Here is a 13,220-nt window from a genome sequence, read left to right as displayed (position 1 = left end):
TAGGGCTAAATGAAGGACTAGTGAATAGATGCTGGATTGAGATCCAGCTTTCAGAATTTTGTGTTATCTGGATAGTTATCCAGCTGAATATTCTCAGAAAGTTAACAGATCCTAGGAGAATGCCAAATGGTCAATCTTAATTAATTTTGTTGCCACCCAATGTGAAAATTCATATGAATAATCCTCATTAATAGCACCATTTAAGATGCAAATATGTTATTTACAGATGGCCTGCAATAGGCAATACCAAGCAAAGTTACTATATACAAACTCTCCATTTGCTAAGTATTTGATTGCAATGTTATCTGACAGATAATTGTTCAAATTCTAGAGTAAGAATGATTTTCTTATGGATCCTTCAATCACAAAGAGATATAAATATAAATATAAAACCCTGACATCTTATACTATTTGAGGAAGATACACAAGTGTTGGACACCTTTTCATGTGCCATACTGTCTCTCTCAACAAATTTTTCAAATGGAGGAAGATTTCCAATTCTGGGATATTCCTGGGAAATAGCAGGAATATCCCAAAGCAGTTTCATTCCACTTTCAGTCCTGCAGAAACATCTCAAGTTGCATACCTATTGCTGGCACTGAGAGTAGTGAACCACTTCATTAGCACAGCTATCCGAAAAAAGACTGAATTAGGACTGAGCAAATTGCTGATAAAAGAAAACATTTCTATAATTGATATCTCACTTTTTTTCAGAAAAGGCAAATTTGATTCATACACGCTGGTAATTGATGTAGTGGTCTGAGTTTTAGCTTTAGTGTGAGGTTATACTATAGCTTTAGACTACGGCTTTAATCTTATATACTATACACTTCTGTAAGTAATAAAGAAAGCCACCATGTGACAGTTTGAATATAACGGTTATTTTTATTTATTTGTAGTTTATGAACAAGAAAGTTTATGCTTTCACAAGAATCTGTTTTTCTCCAAAGGCTATTATATTTTGGGTTTTGTTATACAGCTATGAAGCTGTTATTGTTATTTAAAAGAATTAAATACACTGCACTTATATAGTGTGTTTTTGACAAATTCAGTTTCCCTATCTTGATTCAGCACAATATCCCACACTAACAACCAAAGCATAACAGAAGTTCTTCAACAGATAGTAGAAAGCTGACAGAAAGATCACAGCTGTAAAATCCAGTTTTAACCAATGGGGCTACTTGCTGGATTAACATATAGCAAAATATCATATTATAAGGTGCAAAATAGGTAAAGAAGGCAGAATAACTTGATTGGGAATAGTGACACCCAGGGACACATCTGGATGATGGTTTTGAATTGGAATTCCTAATACTACGTTCTCTTAAAACAAAGCATAAATAAAACATTAAATAAGTACTTTCTCTCCCCTTTTCCCCTCACTCAAGTTATTCCCTTTACCCCAATGGGAACTAACAAAATTAAGATATTTTAGCCTATATTTTTCATCCGCTGAAGTTAAATTTCCCTACAATGTAATATAGACAGACAGATAGATGGTTTTACAAAGCTATATTACAAAGAAACAATTTGCTAGTTCACTATATATCCAAGTCAATTCTGGTACATATCCTATTCACAGTAAACAGAAACAGCTTCGGCACAGCTGGAATTTCAGTGCATAGAAGGCACACTCACAAAATGGCTCCTGCAGAAGACACACTACAAATTATTTCAATAACGGAAAAGTTCTATATATGAGAAATAAACTAGCCTTTTAGAAAACTTATACCATCCCCGTGAAGTTTTTAAAGAGCCCAAAGGCAGTCCTGTAAAATGACGCTAAAGGTTAGTGCAAGATTTATTCTTTTTCTTTATATGTAAGTAAAGACACCCTCAACTTACAACTGAACCTGAAATTACAGTTGTAAGTTGTTACAGTAGCAATATGCGATCAAACTCAATTTTATGACATTTTTTCAGCAGTCACTAAGCAAACACAGCAGTCATTAAGTGAACAAAGTAGTCATTAAGGGAATCCATTTTTTTCCAATTAGCATTTTTGCTAAATTTTGTGGCAAAAAATGTCACAAATTGCAATCATGTGACAGAAGAATGCTGCAAATGACCATAAACGTGAGCCGGTTTTTAAGTACCCAAAATATGATCATATGATCAGGGGGAGTGGGGAGAACCACAGTGTGCAGCTGTAACTCCGAAAATGGGTAAGTAACTCTGGGAGAGGTCTGTTGTCACATTGAATGATTGTTAAACAACCAGTCTTAAGCTGAGGACGATATGTAGATAAGTAAGTAAATAGAGACAAAAATAGCAATAACAATAGCACTTAGACTTTTATACTGCTTCACAGCCCTCTCTAAGTAGTTTACAGTCAGCCCAACAATCTATAAATCTTCATTTTACCGACCTCGGGAGGATGGAAGGCTGAGGCAAAGCCTATAGATACCAAAAATGATACCTAAAGACACCTTGCTTCCAGTGAGTAATATGTCACTTACCCATTTAAGAAATGCAAATGCCTTTTATTTCTCAGAACAAACTGACAGAAAAGTGATGCTGAATTTAACATGCCAGCAACCTAAAACCTATGCCAAACATTTCTACTGGGATCTGAATGTTGTTGTTTAGAACAATTTGCAAATTGCCAGGCTTCCAGACATGAACCGGATGTAAAAGAACAGTCACAAACCTGTAAAGCAGGAAATGTGATGCAAGAGAAAATTAAACACTGCCATGGCCTAAGACTGACAAATACATTCCACTAGATACAGCTCCAAGAGAGCCTAAAAAGGAAGGCTCCCATACAACAGTGACTGGACTACTATTAAAACATATATAAGCAGAAGTAGGAGCATCTTCAAAAGTAAACTGAACAACTCACACTTCATGTCCAACCAGACTTCATTTTTCTTATCAGTTCACCATCCTATTAAAAGCTTGGGTTGGAAAGGAAACAGCAAAATTCTAGAAAATTTATATAAAATAGCCCTTTCTTAAATATATTTTAGTCTCAGATAAAAACCAGCTACTGCTCTGGATCTGAATTCACTACCAATTCCAGACCAACTTCTATCCATGAAAACCAACATGTCCCATTTTTATTCTAAATAGCCAGCTCGCACAAACACAGGTAATCTTCAACTTACGACCTCAATTGAATCCACAGTTTATGTTGCTACGCAAGAGAGTTGTTAAATGATTGTTTGCTCCATTTTATGACATTTCTTGCCACAGTCGTTAAGTGAATCACGGCTGTTGTAGAAGTTAGTAACATGGTTACTAACTTGTGTCTTTGCCCTACCCAACTGACGTAGACTGAAAATACTGTACAGGGAAGATCATCAAAGGTGGCGGAAGGAAAACTCCCAGCCAGTGGAACAGGAGAACCCAGGAAGCACTGTAGCACAAGCTGACTTTCTTTAGAAGCCAAGACTCTCACTAAGGAATAGGTACTCCTTGATTTACAACAGTTCACTTAGTGATGTTTGAAGTCACAACGGGACTGGAAAAAGCAACATTTCACACGTATGGGGTAAAGCAACATTTCACATGTATTGAAGTCACAACGGGACTGGAAAAAGCAACATTTCACACGTATGGGGCCGTTGTTGCATCCCCCACGGTCACGTGATTTACATTCGGATTTTTGACAACTGACTCACATTTATGATGGTTGCAGTCACGTAATCCCCTTTTGCAAACTTCTGACAAGCGGTCAATGGGGAAACCAGATTCACTTAACAACCGTGTTAAATAATTTAAGAAGGGCAGTGATTCACTTAACAAACGTGGTGAGAAAAATTGTAAGATGGGGCAAAACTCACTTAACAAATTTCTTACTTAACATAATTTTTGGTCTCAATTATGGTCGTAGGTTGAGGACTATGTGCATTACCTGAATAGTATGTTATTAGCTATGCTTCGTTGAACTCTAGGAAAAGGAACTGAGCTCCAGATCACATAGCTTTCATGCCAAGACACTAGATTCAAACTTAGCATCACTCAAGTGATAGCAGTGTTCCAATATTTGAGGGGCTGCCACAAAGAGGGGGATAACATATTCTCCAAAGCACTGAACAGAGAACAAGAAAAAATGGGTGGAAATTAATCAAGGAGAGAACCAACTTAGAAATAAGGAGAAATTTCCTGACAGCTAGACCAATTAACCAGTGGAATGGCTTGCCTTCAGAAGTTGTGGGTTCTCTATTACGGGAGGAACAACTCCTTGTCTGAAATGGTATGTGCCGTAATTTCCTGCCTGAGCAGGAGGTTGGACTGTAAGACCTCCAAGGTCCCTTCCAACTTCATTATTCCGTTAAATCTGTTAAATAAAGCTAAGGAAATGTTTTTTTCCTCACACAAGTTAACCATGTCTCAGTCCTACGTAGTTTCAAAAAATCACCCATGATTCCTTATGAAGAACCTCCAGGATTACAGGCAACTGGGAAGAAACATTAAATAACTGGTTGAACTCCACTTTACTACTTCTGACTCTTTCGGCGCCACAAGCTAGAAAAGGAACACCGTGGACCTTTAATCTGATACAGCAAGGCAATTTTTCTTTCTTGTTCCGTAGGAAGTTAGCACCCACCCCACTCCTAGAAAAATGAAATATCCTAGGAAATATTTAAAAAGGCAGAATATTTCCCCTAAAAAGAGAAGTAAAAACTTAGAAGCAGAAACTTGCTTCAGAAGCAAAAGCTCACCCCCACCTTTGTTAATGGGCAAGCCATTAAGGCCTGGGCCAGAGTATTCTACATAACAAAGGCCTCTACCCATCTCACCACCTGGCCTGGGAAGATTGCATCAGCCAGCACTCTGGTGAAGCCATGTGGTCCAGCTAAGACCCCCGCCTCTGGGAGTCTGACAGCCAATAGGATAAATTTCTTACAAAGGAACAGGAAACACTAAGGTGGGGCCCATCAGAAGGTATATAGCTAAGGGTCTCTCAGCATCTTAGCCCTTCTTTTCCTTCACCCAACATCTTGAAGCATGTGATCGTCCTTTTCACTTTGGAGCTCCAAGCCATGTGGTCCTGTCCACCATTAAATCATCTTTCCAAACAGCCTCCATGTTTCCAGTGTCTTTTTCCCCACTTGGAACTGAACCCAGAAGGATATTTCTTCCAACAGTTCTTTTGCTTACTTGTCCATAAGCTAATAAATATATATTCCAATTTCTAATTCCAATTTTTTTATTGCTTTGAGTACTATTTTATTGTTCAGAAACCAGAATTGCTACAAAAATAAACTATAGCATTGATAAGATATCTGAGAGAATGAAGATGTCAAGGAGCTAGGATTTCTTCTATCCAATTCTAAAAACATTAAAAAAAATAGGTAGTCTTATTTTAGACTTACAACCACAATTGGGGCCAAAACGTCTGTTGTCAAGTGAGTTTTGCCCCATTTTAAGACCTTCCTGGCCACAGTTCTTAAGTGAATCACTGCAGTTACTAAGTTAGTAACACAGTTGTTAGGTGGGTCCAGTTTCTCCATTGACTTTGTCAGAAGATCGCAAAAGGTGATCACATGACCCCAGGACACTGCAACTGTCATGTGAACCAGTTGCCAAGCATCTTAATTTTGATCACATGACCACAGGGATTCTGCAAAGTCGTAAAGTGTGAAAAATGGTCATAAGTCACTGTTTTCAGTGCTGTTGTAAATTCAAATGGCCACTAAAGGAATGATTGTAAATCAAGGTCTACCTGTATCCCGACCATTCTAGCAAGTTAAACGAGAAGTGTTATATATCTGTAACTAATTTGTTATAATACACAAATAGAACAAACTGAAGCTTTGCACAGATCAAAAATATCAAATATTATCAACATGTCTCCTTTTTGTTAGTTTTGAATCTACTCAATACATTCTCTTCTTTTCTTGTAATTTACCAAAAGAACAAGATATTTCCTGTTGACTTTTCTTTCTGTGGTTTAGATGCTTCATTTCTAATACTATTACTTAATAGTACACCCTTAAAGCCAAACTAGAGTACATCTTTCTCCATATTTTAAAAGTAATGTCTACATTCACAGAACTACTATGAATTGCTCCATATCCTGCAAGTTTCATGCTCATTTATATTAGAATTAATTTCCTTTCTGCCACCATAAGGATTTAAGGGTAGTTTTGATTTAACCAATTGTGGGTATAACTGGGGGGGAAAAGCTTTTCGGAGTCACATGCCAAGTGAATAACCATAATAAACTCAGAAAAGAATAAAACAAAACATTATGCCAAATCTTTGTTTGGAAGCATATATGAAATCATATCAATTTAAAATTATGCCAGTTCTAATATTAGCGCCCCAAAAGTGCTATATATCATATACCTCAAAACTTTAATATATATTTTTGTTAGTTATAATACACATTTTTTTTTTACTAATACCTTATGCTACAGAAAGCTGGGAGGGTCAATTACAGCTTCCCACAACTTGTTTCAAAAGTAAGTATGCAACAAGTAAAAAGGATAGGACTGCTTACATACCTATCACACTATTCTGCAGGCAATATTATGCAACTGCAGGAGGGGCGGGGAAGGCATGATATTCCATGATATTGCTCTACAATAATGGTTCTCAGCCTCTTCTTCATCAGGAATCCTCTTTAAATATCTTTTGTAGCCATGGACTCCCAAGACTTAACTCAAAATTTAAACCATAATATTTCTCCAAGCCTTCACATAGCCCCAGTGCTAACATCGTCTCCCCTACTCCATAGTCCACAAGTTAAGAACCACTGCTCTACAAGGTTACACTAACAATAGCAACAGAAACACTACAGTTTTTATACTAAGAAAATGTCTTTATTTCAACGCTCCTTCATTCAGGAAGACAGAGTTCCTTTTTTTCCAGGCATCTTTCCAGCTAGCCTTTAAACAAACCTGTTTAACCTGTGTAGACATAACACAAATACAGAGCACAAAACACAGATGCAGTATTTTTTTGTCTTTCTTTCTTTTTTACTTTCCAGTTATAAAAAGACTTTTCCTTGATACTTGGATCATGGGATGATAGAAAAGAGAGAGAGAGAGAGAGAGAGAGAGAGAAGATAGAGAAATCAGCACCCAGGAACATAGGAACATCATCAGTGCAAAAAGGGTGGAAAGAGAAACATCCAGCCTCGGGCTTTCGTTGTTTTTTTAAGTACCAATATATTCACAAGCAGGTGGGAGGCGATCATAAACAGAACCACGATGATGGGAACAATCTCGAGGTTCATTCAGATCTCCCCAATACCACTTTTTTTTAAAGGTACTTAAGTACCTCCCCCCCCCCACCGCTCCAAAAGCTAGCTGTTATTCGCAACAAGCTGTTTTTGTTCCAATAGCTGATAGAAAGGAAAGATTGAAAACTAAACCAAATAGCTGGTCGAACAACCTCTGGATCTTTATAGGCAGGTCTAAAAACAGCCAGCAAGTGACTAAATGGGTGATTTTTCTTAAACCCTCCATTTCCCGCTCTTCTCCAGCCTGGGCTGTATTTCACTTCTTCCCTTCTATTATATATCCCTATCCGATCCCCCACCCCCACCTTATTATTCCAGTCCTCCTCCCCCCTCCCCTCCCCTCCCGGCAGCAAAGACTGGGTCCCACCCCTTATTGACGTACGTGCAATCCTGGTTATAGGAAAAGCAGGTCAGGGCCTCCCGCTCCCCTTCCCCGCCGGCGGCCTCCATAAGCAGCGACAGCAACTGAATCCTCGGCCTCGATTTCACCCGACCAAGCTCGGGATCTCCCACCGGCCCTTTCTTCCCGCTCGCTGTCACCGCTCCCGGCGCCGGATCGCAACAGAAGAAACAAGTCACCTAACCACGGCCGGCCGAAAGGCGGGGCCTTCGACCTGCCCGCGCTTCTCTATTGGGCGAGGCTCTTTCGAACTCGTCACCTCGGCCCCGCCGCCGCCAACCGGGTCCGAGCTTTCGATCGCACTCGGGAGGCAAAGCTCTCAAGCCCCGCCCACGACGCCAACAGGGCCGGCGGTGGTTGGACGAAGAAGTGGAAACAGCTGACAGTGGCCACGTGGTTGTGTTATGGTTGCATCAGACTGGAGCCGGGACAAGAGTGGGCGGCAGGTGGGCCCGGAAGGGCTGTGGTGGCAGCCGCTTTTTCGGACTCGAGGACCGCGCTGGAGCCTGATCTACGCCGGAGTACAAAACGGAGCAGTTTCCAGATGGACGTCACGCTTGGGACAATATTGTGGATGTGCAGCTCTTTACTTCACTAAGAGCTTTGTGCTGGATTAGGCATGAGACATCATTGTCACTGTGAAAGTACACTAGTCGGCGAACAAATGAAATTTCAATTGCATACAGCTCTAAACATAAATAAATAAATACAAAATTAAATTCACACACTCTACCGCGGAAGCTCGCTGTGATGAGACGATTCCTGTAAATTTCGGCCCAAATTTCATATATATTGGGGGCGGGGGGGGGGATATTTGGAGGGTAAAAATCTAACAAGTAAACAAGTCCATTAGGAAATGTATTGCTAGAAGGGCTACACAATAAGAGATTTAGAAACAATAAAATTCTCATATCCTAAGCTAGTCATAATTGCTATTTCTGCAAGGATTTAAATCAAAAATAATCAACCAAGTAACTGGTTTCCTCACTTAATAACAAATATTTCACAAGTCCTGACTGTAATTGCCAGATGTAAAAGCATTCCTGATCTGACATAAACATCCATAATCTAGATGATAGTTATTTTGTTGCTTTTATTTATTAATAATTCTGTGGTGTACAAAATCATTAAAGGTGATTTTAAATAACAAATAGTACAGTCAACTTAGCTTCCAAATCTTTATCACTATGTTTGTGTAGCTGGAAATTCAGGCCTGTAACTACTGTATGTGAAGTCATTGGTTTTTATACGGTGTACAAACAGTGGTTTAACCACACTTTGAGTAAGTTATAATTACCTCAGTACACATAAAAATACAAACAAAAATGAGTGCATCTACAAGATATGCCAAACTAAAACTAATCAACCATTTCATAATTCCAATGTGCAAGTCAGATTAGTCGCCACAGGCTTCTTTATTCAAATAGACCATTAATATGTGGAAAAACAACTAGAGATAATTGTAAGTGCTTATAGTTACTAGAAATGAAAAACAATCTCATGTAGTTCCTGTAAGTTGCAAAGTTTATGCAAATCAAAGGAAGTTACAGTAATTATGCTTTTGCATCTAAGACTTTATCTACAATTGCTTCATAGCGAATAGAATATTGTATGAGAACTTCAGCAGACTGTAACAGCTATAGAAGAATAGAAGTGTCTGTCAGAAGCAAAGAAACCTGACCATAAATCTCCAATTCTGCCTGTACAGTACTGTATCAGTTATTTGGATTAGCACATATTTACTATGCTCAGATTCCACATAACTTCAGAACATATGCAGGATGAAATGGGAGAAGCCTGAGATAAAAGACAAACTTCATAATTGTTTTGTCATAAACATAGGAAGTTTTGATAGTAATTAATATACTGTAGGGGCCAATGAAGGAGATCAGCCTGTGCAATTCAGGAAGGAAGACCCTGCAACCAGTAAACTCGATCGTGAAGGGAAAAGCTACTAACTTAGCTTTCTCACTGATACGTTTTTCTATGAGTAAGATTTATATTTCATGATGAAGTAACCAATCATGCAATCCTCCTTTGCAATAAAAACAAATCATCTGTTATTTTTGAAAATTTAGCCTAAGCTCCATGAAATATAGGACAGCTACAGCATATGCAGAGCAAGTTTGGTGTAATAGTTAAGCAATCTAGAGTTTCAAGTTCAGGATAAGCCCCAAAGGAAGACAGCACCCAAGCAGTAAACTATCAAGAAACAATTATAAATTCGTCTTCCCTCCTTGCTGATAGAAATGGGTGAATGGGATCTCTGCTAGACACCAGGTAACAAAAATGTTCAAGAAAGAACAGAGTGAGGAAATACTGGGTGGATTTTCATCAAAGATGCACAGATCTTTCCACATTCAGTCATAACCTGAAGTACATAAGGCAGAGTCTGATGCATCTGTCTGATTAATGAAAAGGATGCTCCTGTTGATACAACAGAGGTAAAAGCTTGCTTCAGATCCTGCAATTATTCCTTAGCCTGAGACCACCAACAAAATAAAGTGATAACCAATAAAGCAAGTTAAAATGGATGTATTTAACAAACTCAGATATAAAACATCTAAAAACTACAGAGGCTGTCCCAAACACCATACAGCTTCCATACACCTACCAGAGCATTATCCTTCTGAATGCCATTTTCTGAAATTCTCTAGCCCCCAAAATCCAGAGTAAGATTGTCAAAAGCACATTTTTTTAATTTTAGCATGTAATTTGTGTGTACTCAGCCTCTCTAGAACCATCCCAACATGGATGAGCACTAGATTTTTGGGGGAGGGGAAATCACCTAATATATCATGACATAAAAGTCCCTGATGTTTAAAAATATCTCATTCATATAAATACTACTAATTAGTTCACCCAAGTGGTATCAAATGTACTCAAATTTCTCACAGCATATGTCAGACAGTTCATATTTTTGGCCTCTTTTATAGAGATACAGGATTTAGTAAAATTGAGAGATGTGACAGAATGCAATCTTTAAGTTACTGAGTTCAAAATTCTCGTGTTATGAACTATTCTCAAAGAATGTCTGTTTCTCTTTTTTGACAAGTTGCAAGCAGAGGCAGGAGATGAAAGTCTAATACATCCTTTTTTGTCAGGTTGTCATCAGGACATTCTTTTAATTTTTTCATTTTACTTTAGATAGGGTATCTTCATTTAGAAGGGATCTAGAAACCAAGGTCACATGAAGTTGTGTGTGTGCGCACATGCAATGTGCAGTTTCTAAAAACGCTAGCAAAATCAGACTAGCTTTCTGGTAAAAAGGAGGTCCAAAATGTGAAATTATGGTGACGGGGAAATGGGGGTCTTAGTTCCTATAACCGGTTATTTTGGATCTGTACATTTGTTGCCAGTGCTGAAATAGCTTGTATGGCTACCAGTGGTAAATCAGTTATCATCATCAGGTCTCAGAAACGTAACTAGCCATACATGTAAAAGAAAATAGTGAGTTCTAAAGGCTAATATAAGTTTCTAACAGCAGCATACAAACAGAGGGATTACATTACAGAATCTTAGAAATCAAGTAAGAAAAGTGCTGTCATTTATAAGTAAGTACAGAGGTGAGGTCTCTTTGAGTTGAATTTCTTTCTCACAAATTCCCAGACTGATTAATACCTCTACACATATAAATGAAATATCCACCTGTTCATTTGCCTTGTTTTGAACACCAAAACATGGTGTTTTTTTCCCCAGTTTGCAAAAATTTCAGTACGGTTACAATGATTTACATTTATTGTCATTTTTTTACAGGTTGTGGGTGTACAAATGCAATCATTTTCTGTAACTCTTATTAACCACCACTACTGCTGCTTGTAGCACAGTATTAAATCCCTAGTAATGAATGCTGCCATCTAGTGAAAGTTCAACCTATCAACCGGAAAACTGGGAGAACTTCATTTATTGGATTGTAAGCTTCATGGTAAATAATCTTGCTTCCAAGCTGAGATGATTAAGATTGCCATAATAATGTGCAACAACTGATTTCCTATTGGGAGGATTAAACAGGAGCCTTAAAATAATTGTAGCTTAATGCATTGTGTGAACCCAGCCACAGTCATTTGTGAAACATATTTAGCACCATAGTGTATTATGGACTCCAGACAATTGTGGTTTATTTAACACATTATGGCTAATAAACAAGCCCAAGATCATATGAAGAAAAGGGATCAGAGCATGAAACATATATTCATCCTTCTATTGTTAAACTTTAAAACCATCAGCATTACGGTAATTTCCATTTAAAACATGTATATATTTGAAGTCAAAATTACTTGAAAAGTTAATGCATACAGTGCCAAATGATAATTCTTGACCAATGAAATACAGCGCTTTCCAGGGCAATCTAAGCAACCAATACTAGAAGGTAAACAGAAAACTCAGTGTTAGCAAATTATTTATTCAACATTATCTGCTCAAATGTACTGCAGAAATTTGGTAGGGTTTCTTTTTTTTTTGGAAAATCAAGACACTTGTTTATAACTCAATTTTTTAAAAGTGGTACTATGTAAACTAGCCAGCTGTAGCTAATTTAGCAAATTATATTTAAACAAGTGTTTTACTGTAATATATGAATCCAATCTAAAATTATGACAAGGCTCTGACTGTGAATTAAACTAGCAGGAGCAAAGACAACACAAGACAAGCGAAGAATTAAAGTCCCAAAAGGAAAAAAAAAAGGGGGGGGGAACCAATAAAACCATCCTGAATATTAAAAAGGGTTATCTATAAAAACCTAATGAAATTTTAATTTGTAATAAATTTACTTCTATATACCATAAATCATAAGTAATATGTAATATGCAAGAGAAAAGGAATTTAATATAATTTAATTAACTTTCAGTATAACCAGCTGCAGGTTTTCTCACTCCCTCTATTGGGAAAAACCAGATTTAAATGTTTTTGAACACTGGGCAAAGTGGAAAGGGCCACATCTTGCTCAAAGACAGTCCTCTTGATAAGTCCCGATTGCCTCTGTTCAAGATTAAATTCTGCAGCATATCCAAATAAGTCTCATCATTCATGATAGTTCCTCCACCAAAGAATGCACCATTTTTGTGTAATTTTTCCAGATGGCACCAGATGTTCCCTTTAGGAGAATCTCTTTCATGTTCTCAAACTCTATGTGGTTCCTGTGTGGCTCAAATACAGCAATTAAGAAATTAACCTGGTTGCTGTTCTTTCATCACTAAACAATGGCCTATCAAGCAATGATGTTATTTTCAACCTCATCAATAAGATGGCAGTTAACTAACGTTACATCATTGTCTTCTAATTATATTTGGTGGACTGAGTCATGTATATACTGTACCTGTTTTAAGGATTCTGTAACCTGTTTTGAGAATTCATGGTGGCTGAGGAATTCTGAAAGTTGAAGTCCACAGGTCTTAAATTTGCCAAGGTTGAACACCCTTGCTCTTGTAGTTGAATTTCTTTCAGATGGTTCTAAGATTTAGATTGTCTTCTGACAGCTAATTCTGACTTCAGTTAAACTGGAGAGCACAAATTACCTTTTGTTCACAATAATTCTCGAGTGAAGAGTTTATGACCTCAAAAATAAAGTTAGAATAAATGAATCATGAAAAAAATCAGTTAAAATTCCATCTCTATTCTATTACAAAT

At 37.6% G+C, this 13,220-nt stretch overlaps 1 protein-coding gene across 1 annotated transcript in view; it reads right to left on the bottom strand.

Annotated features, from left to right (window-relative positions):
* The window catches only part of WIPI1 (WD repeat domain, phosphoinositide interacting 1), a 45,673-nt gene extending 37,876 nt beyond the window's left edge, over window positions 1-7,797 (bottom strand). Inside the window, exon 1 of the mRNA XM_026711200.2 lies at window positions 7,578-7,797. Coding sequence (XP_026566985.1) covers window positions 7,578-7,645 — 68 coding nt within the window. The 5' untranslated portion in view covers window positions 7,646-7,797. The remainder of the gene's footprint in view (window positions 1-7,577) is intronic.
* Between the last annotated feature and the right edge of the window lie 5,423 nt (window positions 7,798-13,220).

Source organism: Pseudonaja textilis, chromosome 2 (assembly GCF_049901715.1).
Source record: "Pseudonaja textilis isolate UNSWEBS1 chromosome 2, rPseTex1.2, whole genome shotgun sequence".
NCBI classification, from domain to species: domain Eukaryota; kingdom Metazoa; phylum Chordata; class Lepidosauria; order Squamata; family Elapidae; genus Pseudonaja; species Pseudonaja textilis.
This window is presented reverse-complemented; position numbering and strand designations above follow the sequence as displayed.